Genomic DNA, 14475 nt, shown 5'->3' on the forward strand with positions numbered 1-14475 from the left:
GCGCTTAACCAGGATCCGCGGGAGAAGCAGTTCCTGGTGGTGCAGCTGCTGCCGCCGCCGCCGCCGCCGCCGCCGCCGCTCGGCTGCAGGGCCCCAGTCGGGCGCATTTGCCTGCCTGCCTGCCTGTCTGCCTGCCCGCCTGCCGCCCAGGCCGCGCGTTCACCTGGAGGGGGCCGCCGCCGCCTCCTTTGTGCGGCGGCGGCGGCCCTGGCTGGCTACGGCCCCGAAAGTAGATCCGACCTTCCCCAGGTCCAGGAGTGTTCTGCAGCCGAGGACCGCATCACTCCCCCCCAAAAAGAGGGGGGGTGGCAAAAGAGTCCCTGTGGAATGCGCCCGGGCGCAGCCGGCTCCCCTATTCCCGGCGAGAGGCGTGCGCGCCAAGGGCTGCAGCCGCGCCGGGCCAGGCATTCCCGCGGGGAAAGGGCAGCTCCGGCAGGGCTCGGCGCGCCCAGGCGAGCGCTGCAGCCGGAGCGGGAAGGCAGGCAGGCAGGCAGGCAGGCAGGCGGGCGGGCGGGCGGCCTTTCCCCCTCCCTCGGCTTGCATCGGGGACTCCTGGCGGAGAGGCGCCGCGGCTGCCAGCGAAGGAGGAGGGAGGCGATGCGCGGCGGCTGCTGCTGGGGCTGCGCCTCTGCTCTGGCTCCGCCGTCCAAAGCGGAGGAGGAGGAGGAGGAGGAAGGGCTTGCCGAGCAGCCTCGCCTCGGCCGCCGCCTTTCGCACTGAGGAGGCGCCGAGCAGCGAGGCAGACGCAGCGGCGGCAGCAGCAGCAGCAGCAGCGATGGAGGAGCGCCCTGGCCCGCCCCGCTCTTTCCGCCTGGGCGAGGGGCTGCCGGCCCCACAGGCGCCCTGAAGGAGCCGCCGCCGCTGCCGCCGCCGTCGGGGCCGCCGCCTCCGGGCCGGGCCTCCTCGCCTCCCCTTCCCGCTGCCTGCCTGGCCGAAAGTATGCGAGCGCGGCCGAGGCGCTGCTCCCGCCGCCGCTGCCCTCCCCAGCCGCCGCCACCGCCGCCTCTCGCCCGCCGCCGGTGAGCCGGAGCCGCAGGAGGGAAGATGGGCGCCGTCGTGCGGAGCCTCCTGGTCTGCGGGGTGTGCGCCCTGGCCAGAGGTGAGGCCCGGGCCGACGGGGGGGGGGGAGGCCTGCCGAGGGGCCGCCTGCCTGCTTCCTTGCTTGCCTGCCTGCTCGCCCTTCCCTCGGTGCCCGAGAGAGGCCGCCTGCCCGGGATTTGCAGAGCGAGCCGGGGAGGCAGAGCAGGAGAGCCGACGGGGGCTCCCCGGAGCTGCGGCGGCCTGGAGGGGACTGCTTGGCATTTGGGGAGGGGGAGGCAGGCTGGACGGCGGGTGTCTGGGGGGGGGGCTGCTCTGCAAGACGGGCTTCTCTGGACTTTTTTTTTTTTTTTAAACCAAGCCTACGTCTGTCTCCTTACTCGGAAGGAAGCCCATTGGCTGCCCCCGGGACTTGCCGCCCGAGAAACTTGCTTTGGGTTTGAGCTTGGACGGCTCGTCCCCGGGTTTGGGAAGGTGCCTTTCCCATCCTAAGCGAGCGATCCATCCCCGGGGGAACGTGCGGCGACAGCGTCGTCGAGGAAACGCGGCGAGGGGAAGGAGGCTGGTTGTACCTGGCCATGGGTGCCCGGGGGGTGGGGTGGGGGGCTGCTGCTGCTGCTTTGCACAGGTCGGGGTCGCCGCCAGGCTGCGGGCATATCCCCTTCCGAGGTGGGTCGAGGGGCTCCTGAGCGGCTTTGATGGGAGGGGAGAAGGGGAAGGAGCACATCCTGACGGCGGCCAGAAGTCAATCAGAATGGCCTTCCTTGGGGGGGGGGGAAGGGGAGGAGCACGTGCTGCTTTGCCCTGGGTGGCACATAATATTTTCTTGTGCACTTTTTTTGGTGGGGGGGGAGATAGGAGAAATGGGTGCTCATGTACTCGGTGCATACACACACAAATAAGCCAGGGTTAACATCCTATGCACAGTTGTGAATTTAGTTTTGAAGAAGAAAAGGGGATTCCAGGACTGCCAAGAAAAGTTTCCCTTTAGTTTTACAGTCCTGATTGGTTTTAGATGGTTATTTATTTGCACGATGGGGATGGGGGGAGAGAGAGACGCACTAGGGTAGACTGATCTGTTTATTCAAGGTTTGATTTCTTCTTTGTCCCTCTCCCCCCCCTCACTTCCTGTATTTGTGGTGAGCAGAGAGGCCTGGCTTCAGATTCTGGCTTGCTGCTCTGATTCGAATGCTGTTGGAGAGGAATCTTTGTTTGCATCAGGCCTCTCTCTCTGCAGAGGAAGGAGAAGAATGCTGTCTGTATTTGCGTGAGAAGGAATCCGGTTTTAAACCCCCCCCCCCAGTTTTTCTGCCAACTTTAGCTTGTTTTGGTGTAAGATGAGGAAAATCGAACTGGATTAGAGGAAACTTTTGGAAAGCCGGTTTATCACTCCTGTCGGGAGGAAAAATTGTTTTCCTTTCCCAAGTTTAGGCATCTGTTCACCATATTGCATCACCCTGGAAAAATAGTACACATATTTTAAAGGTGTGATGTAATTCCACAAGGGTTCACTGGTGAAAGGCAGGCTGAAGTAACTGGCTCTCTGGCATTCAGGGAAAAAAGGAATCCTTGGGGTAACTTTTTTACTTACATAAAATCTAACAGGACTCTGTTAGGTTGCCCGTAACCAGATACCCTTATTTTAAAGCTCTACTTCCAGTAAGTGTAAGAATCAGCAGGTGTGAGTTTGCCCTCTTTTAATATTCATGCCACACTACCAAATTTCTGTGAATTTTCACTGAGCTGCTAACACCTTTGTAGGGCAAAAAAGTTTCTCATGGCGGTTAGATCAGGGGTAGTCAAACTGCGTCCCTCCAGATGTCCATGGACTACAATTCCCAGGGATAATTGCGGATCTAGAAATGTTTTAGTTAAAAATTTAAAAAGTAAAATTCAGTTGGGAATCCTCAGAAATTGTCTAAGGCAGGGGTAGTCAAACTGCGGCCCTCCAGATGTCCATGGACTACAATTCCCATGAGCCCCTGCCAGCGTTCGCTGGCAGGGGCTCCTGGGAATTGTAGTCCATGGACATCTGGAGGGCCACAGTTTGACTACCCCTGGGTTAGATTATCAGTAGTCTTCAATTTCTTGAGATCCAGCTTGGTGTAGTAGTTACGAGCATCAGCCTCTGATCTGGAGAACCTGGTATGATCCCCCATTCCTCTGCATGCAGCCAGCTGGGTGACCTTGGGCCAGTCATAGTTCTCTTAGAGCTCTCACAGTGTCACCTACCTCACAGGGTATCTGTTGCGGGGAGAGGAAATGTAAAAGGCAAGGTCCAAAAAGCCAACTCTAGTTTTTATTTGTTCTTCATCCTTTCAGCCAAGGGTGAAGTCCTGCTTAAAAAGAAAAAAAAAAACAGAAAAATTGAGAACAATCCCCTCTGAAGTATTCCTGTGCAACTTTCAGCAAAATTAAGGGCAACTGTACAAGAAAACAGTTGTTCTCCCTTTTGAAATGTTTGCCCTGCACATCCCATCAAACTGAACAGGAACTCACTGTACTCATGAGTGATTCCCCCTTCCTTTCTGTGGAGTTAGCACTGAGGAACTCCTTGGAGACCCTGGTCCAGGGGTAGTCAAACTGTGGCTGGCAGGGGCTCCTGGGAATTGTAGTCCATGGACATCTGGAGGGCCGCAGTTTGACTACCCCTGCCCTGGTCCTTTTCAGCAATGCACCATGCAGGACTGTACCTAATGTTCATTGCAACTCTGCGTGAGTTCATGTCCGGTGAGAAATAGGAGCGGTTTTCACCCTGAAAGTAAATAAGCTTGGTAGTCCAATCCTTGGTATCAAGGAACAGACATGTGCTTGGGGTCTGCATAGCATGTTAGATTGGGATAAGACATGGACGGTTCTGTATCATTGTTAAAACTGTTGGCAAAATGGCTTGAACTATGGTTGACTTGCTTTGGGCTAGTATGTCCGAGGTCCAGTGCGCTTCAGGTTGCGTGTGAGACGACAGTTCTAGGGTAGTTGAACTGCGGCCCTCCAGATGTCCGTGGACTACAATTCCCATGAGCCCCTGCCAGCAAATGCTGTAATCCACGGACATCTGGAGGGCCGCAGTTTGACTACGCCTAGGTTATAGGTCCTCTAGGTGGAAAATAGCCCAGCATGCAGATGTCTAAAGTGTTTATAGTGGTAATAGGTTATTTTAATATTTATTTAAAAATACTCGTTACTTTTAAGTATGTTTGTTGAGAGCCACCTTGGTGCAGTGGTTAAGAGCAGTGGGGTCTAACTGGTAGAACCGGGTTTGATTCCCTACTCCTCCACATGCAGCCAGCCGGGTGACTTTGAGTTGGTCACAGTTCGCTCAGAGCTCTCTCAGCCCCACCTACCTTACAGGGTGTCTGTTGTGGGGAGGGGAAAGGTAGGCAGTTTTAAGCCTCTTTGAGACACACGAGGCCTGCTGGGTGACTTTGGGCTAGTTGCAGTTCTCTTAGAGCTCTTTCAGCCCCATCTACCTCATAGGGTGTCTGTTGCGGGGAGAGGAAGGGTAGATGATTGTAAACCACTTTAAACTCCTTTGGGTAGTTAAAAAGTAGGATACAAAAAAACCAGCTCTTTTTCTATAGTACACATGTGACTACCTCTGCTAGTCTGACATGGAATGGCTTCATTCTACCACCTCAGAGCAAGATTTGAGTCCTGTAGGGTCTTAGAGATGGAGTATGAGTTTTCAAGGGTCAAAACTTATAACCCCCAAATCTTGTTACTCTCAATTTAAATCTGTGTTCTCCTGCAGACCCAACACAGCCACCCTCTGAAACTTACCAGACCAGGATGTTGTGTGTATTTGTAAACTTGATAGTAAACTGGCTAACTGACAGTTTGGGGACCCAGGACGGCCATAAGACTGTGTTGTAAAAGGGTCTGTTCTTTGCTAGCTTTTTTATGCAGTATGCACACTGGCTAAAAAAGGACATAAGAGTTTTTAAGTGTCTGCTTTGACATTTTACACGGCTCAGTTAACTGACTCGTAATCATATCGGGTGGTTAGAGAGGTGGGCGTCGTCTGAAGAATTCTGAATTAAAGTTGAGCTTGGCCGTGAAGTTCTTTTCTAATTTGGGGCAGCTATAATTTCTCACGTGAGCCCCACCAAATGTCTTCTACTTTACCAACCCAGTAGGCCAATCCTGTGCCTGGTGGACCCACACCTCCCCAAAGTTCATCCTTGGGCAGCAAACCTTTGTATAACTTCCAAGGGGAAGGTCATGTTGGTCTAGTCAGCAAAAGCAAAGAGGAGTCTTGGACTCAGAATTTATTGTGGCACAAACTTCCATGGTCAGCAACTTGTTGAATGAAGCGCGCTGAACATTTGTGCACAATCCATCCCTTAACCTTCACGGTGCCACAAGATTCTTTGTCTTCCTTTGCATAGTTACTTGGAAGCAACTTCTGTCAGGCATCATAGGAGTGTCTTTCAGGGATCAGGCTTAAGTCCCCTAGATCAGGAGTAGTTAAACTATGGCTCTCCAGATGTTCATGGACTACAATTCCCATGAGCTCTTGCCAGCACACATACTTGCTGGTGAGGGGGCTCATGGGAATTGTAGTCAATGGACATCTGGAGAGCCACAGTTCGGCCACCCCTGCTCTAGATGGTTTATAAACAGAAGTCCAAAGATAAAAGAAGTCCATTGGTTGGCGGCTGGCAGATTTTACGACATTTTATTGAAAAACATTGGGCTTAGCAGACCTTTTTCACTGTGATCGCCCCATGAGCCTTGGCCTGTTCTTTGAAATTTTTATTTTTGGGGGGGGAGTGGAACCTGGGAAGGAGAGGGCTTGAGGAAGAACTTCATTGGAGTATAATACCCACCTTACAAAGCAGCCATTTTCTCCAGGAGAACTAATCTCTGTAGTCCGGAGACCAGTTGTAATACCAGGAGTGCCTCAGGCCCTACCTGAAAACTGGCAGCCTCATGTCCCTGAGGTAGGATCATGCACGTCTTCACCTAGCTGCTAGTTGTTTGCTTTATTATTCCTGTAGAACACTCAAGGCTTTACATATATGTTAAAAGACGTGCAGGTAAGAAAATAAATCTTATCTGTTGCTAAAGAAAGGGGAATTCCCTTCTCCCCCTCCTCCCTGCAACAATTAATGTAAGGCCAGGCTCTCTTGAACACCTTCTGCAGCTTCCTTTAGGGAGTTTCCTCCTTAGGCAGAGTTCCAGTCACAAGGGTGGGATGGGGGAGGCAATTGACGCAAACATTGCAATTTTCCCAGCTGGAAATCGTGACCAGATGCTGGAGAGTCGGTAGCCTTCACCTTTTCTCCTCTTTTAAATATGTTGCTCACGCAAAGCCAGCATCAAGGGACTATGAAATATTTATGGAACATCCCGGTGTGGCATTATTGCTGTGAGCACAGCAGCTGTGATTGCCGGCCAGGTCGGGAAGGAACTGAAAACGCATTATATGGACATGGATCTCAGACGTAAATACTTTATACAGGGAGAGGGGGATGTGGCTTTGGTGGGAAATAATTAGGAAGTAGTCCTAGGTCAAAAGCGTCTTTTTAAAAAAGAGCAGCCCAGGCTTGCTGGCCCCTCTTTGACGACCAGTTGGAGAGGAAAAAAGCACAATGCTGGTCTCAGTTTAGTTTTTCTTTTGGCCGTAAGCCAGGACAAAACAAAACCATGGATCCTTGATGGCTCTAGCAGCAAAAATTATCCTATTATAATATATGTCCAAACAAATACATTAATCTATCAGATATCACATTTTCAAGTGGAGGGAACGGTATTTAATTCTTCTGAAATGAACACAGTTTTAAAAGGAGTTTTAATGGTGGATTGAGAAAAAAGTTCTGTACCAGATGTGGGGAGCCACAGTTTGCCCCCCCCCCCGTTCTAAACCATAAGCCTCTACTGGTGTTGGTGGTCTTGTGAATGGCATACTGAGTGGTTAAGGACACCTGACTGTAATCTGCCAAAGCAGGCTTGATTCCCCACGCCTGCAACACGTGAAGCCTGCTGGGTGGTCTTGGACCAGTCACTGTTCTCTCAGAACTCTTATCTCCACCTACCTCGCAAGGTGCCTGTTGTGGGGAGGGAAAGGGAAAGGCAATTGTATGCTGCTTTAGGATTCCTTAAGGTAGAGCAAAGCAGGGTATAAAAAATCAACTCCTCTTTCTTCTTCCCTTGAAGTCTTCCAGTGCTATCCTGAGCATAGTCAACAACTTTCGAAGTCTATCAGAGTCACTGGGCTGAGCTAGGTGTAACTCTGCTTAGGATGACACTGTTAGCCTGCCAAGTCCTTGTCTATATGTCAGGATTTAAATTCTTCATAATGGAAGCTCTGTGTATAGTATTGAGTTCCATTGATCAGATAAAGCTTGACATTACCTCTGTGTGCTGATGCTTTTGTTCTTTCAGGAACAGCTCTCTGTTTTCTGCTCCGGAATCACTCATTCCCTGCCCTACATCACACCTTCTTGCCATTCCTTGTATTTGCCACTGGCACCATAAATACATTTCCCCAGCCATTTCCTTATGAGTAGGTTTGCTTTGCGAAGTCTGCTGCACATTGAAGAGGGTTAATTATTGTGTGACTTTGTGCTTGATGTGTGTAACTCTCTCTGCTTTATAAACTAGTGTTTTAGCTGGGCTTCAAAAGTTGTTTGGCAACAAGTTGCAAGGCCCAATTTGGGGAAAAAATAATTTAAAGCAGGGGTAGTCAGCCAGTGGTTCTCCAGATGTTAATGGACTATAATTCCCATGAGCCCCTGCCAGCGTTTGCTAGTTGACTACCCCTGATTTAAAACTCTTTCAGCCAGTGGAGCTCTGGAGGACTGAGCACATCTTCCGTTCAATCCGGCAAAGGGAAAGCTTTCCAAACTTCTGATAGCTGAGACACGTTTGTTTCTGAATTAAAATTGATGCGCAGACAGGAGAAGCCCATCTCTAGCTTTTGTCTCAGTGTTTTCACACTGCTGCTCATTGTGAATACAGCCTCATAGAGAAATGCAGGGGGCTTTCAGACAGGTAATTCTTCTGCATCTCTGAGTTGGCAATGATCGGTCAGAATATACCCGATGCAGGTCGATGACAGAATTGTCTGCCTCCACGGGACTGGAAATAAGAACAGCTAGAAAAATAGGTGGTTGCTGCTTTTGATTGTGGCTGACTCATGGAAATGTTTGTACAAAGGTGTGTGTGTGTGTGTGTGTAAACTACCAGATTCTATCAGAATTAGTATCCATTTCCGCTTCTTTTCATTGCTTCAGCTGTAACCCTCCACTTTTGGATTTCAGATTTGGTGTCTACTCTTAATGCTGGAGTATTTGTGCTGTTCTCCTTTCAGCATGTTGAACAATCACAGGTTTTTCTGCAGAGACAATTTAATAAAGATTTGGGAAAGGATTATAGCATTTGTGGCAGAGCTTAATGTGGATGGGAGCTGATAAAGTGGCATTACTGCAAACTTAATTTGAAACTTAAGGAGTATGCTGCCATTTCTGTTTTCATTGAAGTTGCAATTCAGAAAAAGTAGCGTGGGCTATTCTAACTTTTTTCCTGAATTCTGTGCTTTATTATCACAGCTTGTGGAACTGACCCTCTCTTTGTTGCTTCCAACTTGAAATGAAGTTGAAAATGTGCACTGTATTGAATAAATTTTCTCATCACTGTATGCAGTGAATCTCTCAGTATGGCTTCAGAATTCTTGCTGTTTGAAAGATGTCCATCTGAATGCTGGGGCTGTTGATTGATTTGGCGGGGGGGGGGCATGCCAAACTAGGGTACAGAAAGGGTTTCTGTGTCACAGTTAGGCTATTCTTAATCTGTTCATCAGTATGGCTTGCTTTTTCTCATAAACTGTTTCCAGTTTGTTTAGAGGTTGAGTCTAGATCCTGACCATGGATGCATCCTAGTACAAACCTATTAAAATCTCAACTACTTCAGGACATTCGTTTTAAAAAAAACCTTTGTCCAATCTTTGTACAGGACAGTCATTGTCTGAGGCTGTTTCCACAGTCACTGAAAACTTTGTGGCAGTACTCATAAAGCTCTGTGGAATGACATTCCTTTCACACTAAAATCTCATCATTCAGGCGCAGTGCTGAATGTGTTCCCTGTTTGCTTCAGATTTTGTGAATTCTGAGAAAACCTGATTTCTCCCCTTCCCCCGGGAAGAAATTTGCAGTAACCTAAAGTGGAAGCCACATTGGCTTCCTCCACTGTTTTCCACCTCCGAATTATGATGTTTGAGGTCTGACCAATGTTGTTTCTCTGGTTGCCATCCTCCTCTCTTTGCTGTATTTTAATTTTTTTAAAAACATGATTGAGTTACACTGCAGTTCAAAAATACTACTCGAATAACACACACACCGCCTTCCCATCTCCTCCTTCAGCAAGACTGAAGGTTCAACAAAACATTCTTAGTCAATTTCATGCAGGGAAAGGAGCCTTGGTCAATTTTGTGCAGGAAGACTAGGAATGTTGTTAATTTCATTCAGCAGCCTCCCAAGGCTTTCTCCAAGTAACCCCCTCTTGTTAAAAAGCTGTCTTTTTGTTACAATGCAGGAGTGTTCTAAAGTAATAACTGAGGGGTTTTGTTTTTGTTTTAAAAATAGCATGCACTATATTGGGGGCGAGGTAGGAGAGGGGAGGCAATTGATGGCACAGAGTGCTTGACTGAAGTGTCACACTTAAAACAAATATGCAAGCAGACACCATTTTCCTTGTCTTTGAATTTGCACTGGTCCCAAGGAGGTGGTGGAGGAAAGCTGCACAGCATATGGAAAAGGGGAGCTCTTGGGCACCTTTCCCATGGGCAGGGGAAGAAGGCATAGGGGAGAGAGGATGGCAATAAGGATGGCATTGTTGTGCAATTTAATAACAACTGTATTGTTAAGATTGAATCATAATAATAACATAACAATAGAACATATTTCATGCCTCTTTAGCACAGATTGTAAAGAATGGGGGAGGGTGTAGCTTAAGGAAGGCTTGAAAGTAGCCACTGTTCTTTAATGACTAAGAATTGTCTCCAGGCAAGTAATGCGCGCAGGGAAGATGTTGGGAGCTGGGTGAGAATGGATTGTTTCTCTTTCAGGCAATTGCTGTGCCCAGATGACTCATGTTAGTATAAAATGACAGGTTAGCAAGTAACTCCCATAGATTTATATACAAGGCTAGCTTTAAGAAATCCTGTATGAACAGATTGTATGTTAAAGAGGTCCAGAAATATGTTTACTTTTGGGGGAGGGCCTGGATTCCGGTCGATGTTTTAGGGTGGGGCGTGTTCGATCTTGAATTTCTTTTTTTAAATTAAATTTTAGACACGTCTATGCACAATATTTAAAAACGTTTTTAGTGGGTTTAGAAACCTGAAGAAGGGTGAACTTTTTACCTGTTTCTTCTCTGCTATGTCACTTTATTTGTCTAGTATATTTTCTCTACCATTTTCAATACTTTAATTTTTTTACATAAAATGCACTTGCCTTCCCCATGTCCCTCATTTCTGGTCACCAGTTTTATTTTGTAAGCAATATTTTGTTATGGTTCGGGATGCTGATTGCAGAAGCAGATCTTCACGTTGCAAACCATGATGGACACATATCTGCTGCTATTTATTGCTTGGGCCATGCTTTCTCAACCAGGGTTTCGTGAAAACCTGGGGTTTCTTGATGGCCCTGGAAGGGTTTCCTGAATGGGTGGGAGTTGATTTTTATTTATATATATTATTATTATAAACATTTATCGGTGATGTGGTCATCAGCTTGTCCCCCCCCCCCAATGGCCAGTGATGGGCTTGAAGGTTGTGGGAAGAGGTGGGGCCCCTGTTGGGCATGTACACAGCTGTGCTTCCCATCCATATTCTGTATGATTGTGCCACTACAGGTGTATTCTGGAGCCTGAAGAATGTTTCAGGGGTTTCTCAACGGTAGAAAAGTTGAGAAAGGCTGGCTTAGGCTCAGTATTCTGGCTGCTCTAATTGGTTTATGCGTAGTATGCTTGTGAGTAGTGCTCTGCATTTATTTATTTGCTTAAAATAAAATATTTATGGCCTACCTTTTCTTTAGCAGGCTCAAGACAGCTAAAAAAGAGAGAGATGCCAGCTGGCATCAACCAATGGCAATTAAAACAATCCAATATAGAAAGGCACCAAAAATGGATCAGTAAAAATTCGCCAGATTTTTCACACTGGTACTTCCAAAACATTAGGAAAATGCCCGTTTTGATGTTGCCCCATGACACATGATTCTGCCTTATACTGAATCAGGCCCTCGGTCCATCAGGGTTAAAATTGTAAACTGACAATGGCTCACCAGGGTCTCAGGCTGTAATCTTTCACATCACCTACCACCTGCTCTTTTCAACTTGAGATGCCGGGGATTGAACCTGGGACCTTTTGCTTGCCAAGCAAATTCTCTACCACTGAGCCATTGGCTCCTCCCTGCCTTCCCTGAGCTCTGGAAGCAGGCCAATCCACATGGTTGAGGCCAGAATTCCAAAATCCCAGGCTCTGGCCAAAGAAGATTTTATTCTTTTATTCTTTTAAGACAGTGCAACCAAAAGGCGCTGGTGAATACTCCAACAGGCTGATGGCAGTGGCCGCTCACAGAAAGCCACGTTGGAAGTCACTGGCAACCAAAAGAGTAACATGAATACTAACTGCTGTATACCCACATACAATGTTGTATGTAAATATTACTATTATTTATTGGATTTGTATGAATATCACCCTCCCAAGAGGCTCAGTGTGGTTAACAACATAAAAGCATATCCAATGGTAATACATATACAATGCAAAATAAGCATTCTATTAAAATTAATCGTTTCAAATTGCCAACGTTTAACACAGTCGTTAATCATTCAGCCATAATTGACAGCTATCCAGTCCTTAAGTCCCAGTTCGTCCTAGCTGTTCCTGTTCGGCATCCTGATGGAAGTTCAAGAGATAATTTTTTGAAGCACCAAAGTACCTTTGGGCAGGTAGCTTCATCTCTCCCCACCCCTTTTGAGCCTTCGCCAGCCCTTGTGTATCCAGAGTGGGAGGAAGGGGGCATGAGGAGGAGTTGTTGTTCAGTGGAAGAACCTCTGCTTTGCATGCAGGATGTCTCAGCTTTAATCCTCAGCATCTTTCCTTAAAAAGGGCCAAGCAGTAAAGGTAAAGGTATCCCCTGTGCAAGCACCAAGTCATGTCTGACCCTTGGGGTGATGCCCTCTAGCGTTTTCATGGCAGACTTAATACAGGGTGGCTTGCCTTCCCCAGTCATTACCGTTTACCCCCCAGCAAGCTGGGTACTCATTTTACCGACCTTGGAAGGATGGAAGGCTGAGTCAACCTTGAGCCGGCTACTGGGATCGAACTCCCAGCCTCATGGGCAGAGCTTCAGACTTCATGTCAGCTGCCTTACCATTCTGGCCACAAAGGGCAGGCAGTAGGTGATGCCAAAATCCCTTGCCTGAGACGCTGGAGAACCACTGCCAGCCTCAGTAAACAATACTGACCTTGACGGATGGACAGGCTGATTCAGCATGAGGCAGCTTCACGTGCATGTGGCCCTCTTAGCCTTCTCTGCTCTGCTCAACATGAGGTGCATCAGCCTGGGGAAGAAGGGGAGATGGCCACCGTTTCTGAAGGAGGGCAAGCTGGCTCTTAAAAAAGAAGGATAAAACCACTACACACACACACACTGTTGCCAGCTTTCTCTGTTTGTGGGTGCTTGCTCTTCTCCTAGCCAGACTGTTTTTGCTCTGCAGCTGAGATAACAGCACCGAAGGCTGGGGTGGGGAAAGGTTGGAGAGGATAGGCCTTTCACTTCAAGAGCCAGCGTGATGTAGTTGTTGTCCTGGAGAACCAGCTTTGATCCCCCACTCTTGCAGATGCAGCCGGCTGGGAGACCTTGCGCCAATCAGTTCTCTCAGAACTCTCTCAGAGTGTCTGTTGTGGGGAGAGGAAAGTAAGGTGGTTTGAGACACGTGACACCTGCTGTGTGATATTGGGTCATTCACAGTTCTCTCAGAACTCTCTAAGGCCCACCTGCCTCACAGGGTGCCTGCTGTGGGAAGAGGAAGGCGATTGTAAGCTGCTTTGAGACACATGCTGAGCTCTCTCAGCACCACCTACCTCACAGGGTGCTTGCTGTAGGGAGAGGAAGGGTAGGTGAAAGTAAGCCCCCTTGAGACGCCGTTGTTGAGTTCTAGGTGTTCAGAGGCTTGCAGACCAGGACCAGCCCCTTTCCTAGCCTACTTGCAATTAATCTATGCATGGCTTCTGAATGGGATGTGCATCTGACAAGTTCCTTATCGGGAAGGAATTGCTCCTTGCCCTTTTCAGACGGGAACACCATAGTTGGGAGTGGTGGGAACTGTGGGATGCTGAAGCCTTTCTGACAGTTGGGAGTTCCTTTTGGCATGTTACCCAGACGGCCTACATGTCTGGAGACAGAAGCAGAGAAACGCCGAGGTCTTTGCTGGAGCCTGCTGAGACGCTGGTCTCCCCCTCAGAAATGCTGCTGCCTTGGAATTCTTAAAACGAGAAGAGGGGTGGTTTGTGTTTAGCTGCTTTTGTGATTGGTATGAGCAGGGTTTCCCACCTTTTTCGAGCCTGTGGGCACCTTTGGGGCTGTGTCATAATGTGGTGGGCGCAGCCGCAAAATGGTGGACGCAGCCGCAAAATGGCCGCTGTAGGAGGCGGAGTCAGCCACACAACGGCAGCCACAGCTTACCTGCAGTCATAGAATGAACAGTCTTTGTGCTGAGGTGACAGCTGCTGCTGGAACGTTTTTAAAAAACTGTGCAACCGATCAATTCTCTCATGGTCAGCCAGAAGGCTCGATGGACAGAAGGCCCACCTGGTGCGGCTCAGTTTCCGAAAACACCTGGAGGGGGCCAAAGAGGGAGCCTGCAGGCAACATTTAAGGCTGGGGTAGTCAACCTGTGGTCCTCCAGAAGTTCATGGACTGCAATTCCCATGAGCCCCTGCCAGCAAACGCTTGACAAATGCTGGCAGGGGCTCATGGGAGTTGTAGTCCATGAACTTCTGGAGGACCACAGACTACCCCTGATTTAAGGGACAAAATTAGGGTTCACATGTTATTGTACAGGAGGAACAAGGTGAAAATCCTCTCCCACCTACCTCTTCCTCCAGGATTTCATATCCTCTCTGGCCTAAGCAGGCTAATTTGTTCTCGCCCAGGCTGTTCCTCCAGGAGCACATGCAGTCTTTAGCAGGCCGTTTTGTTTCCTTTGGTTAATTTACCAAGGCAGCTTTTCTGAACACGGAGTCTCCGGAGAACATCAAGAACCCTGTGGAGAACTCTTGGGTTTGCTACTTTCATTTCCATAAACCGGGTGGGTGGCGACTTGACTAGGATTACCTGAGGTCAGCCTGTTTCATCGAAAAGGATGATGTCTGTAGGGGGTCCACGGTATCTGCGGGTTATTAACTTGGTCGCTTATAGATATAGATTACTT

At 48.7% G+C, this 14475-nt stretch overlaps 1 protein-coding gene across 2 annotated transcripts in view; it reads left to right on the forward strand.

The window, feature by feature from the left end:
- The first annotated feature begins 493 nt into the window (after positions 1-493).
- The window catches only part of LRP6 (LDL receptor related protein 6), a 115819-nt gene continuing 101837 nt past the window's right edge, over positions 494-14475 (forward strand). For both annotated transcript variants that reach the window (XR_013226647.1, XM_077310668.1), the window contains exon 1: positions 494-1099. Coding sequence is in view for 1 of the 2 variants with exons in the window: in XM_077310668.1 (XP_077166783.1) it covers positions 1045-1099 (55 nt within the window). In the remaining variant the exon portion in view is untranslated. The remainder of the gene's footprint in view (positions 1100-14475) is intronic.

This window comes from Paroedura picta, chromosome 14, assembly GCF_049243985.1.
Source record: "Paroedura picta isolate Pp20150507F chromosome 14, Ppicta_v3.0, whole genome shotgun sequence".
Lineage (NCBI taxonomy): Eukaryota > Metazoa > Chordata > Lepidosauria > Squamata > Gekkonidae > Paroedura > Paroedura picta.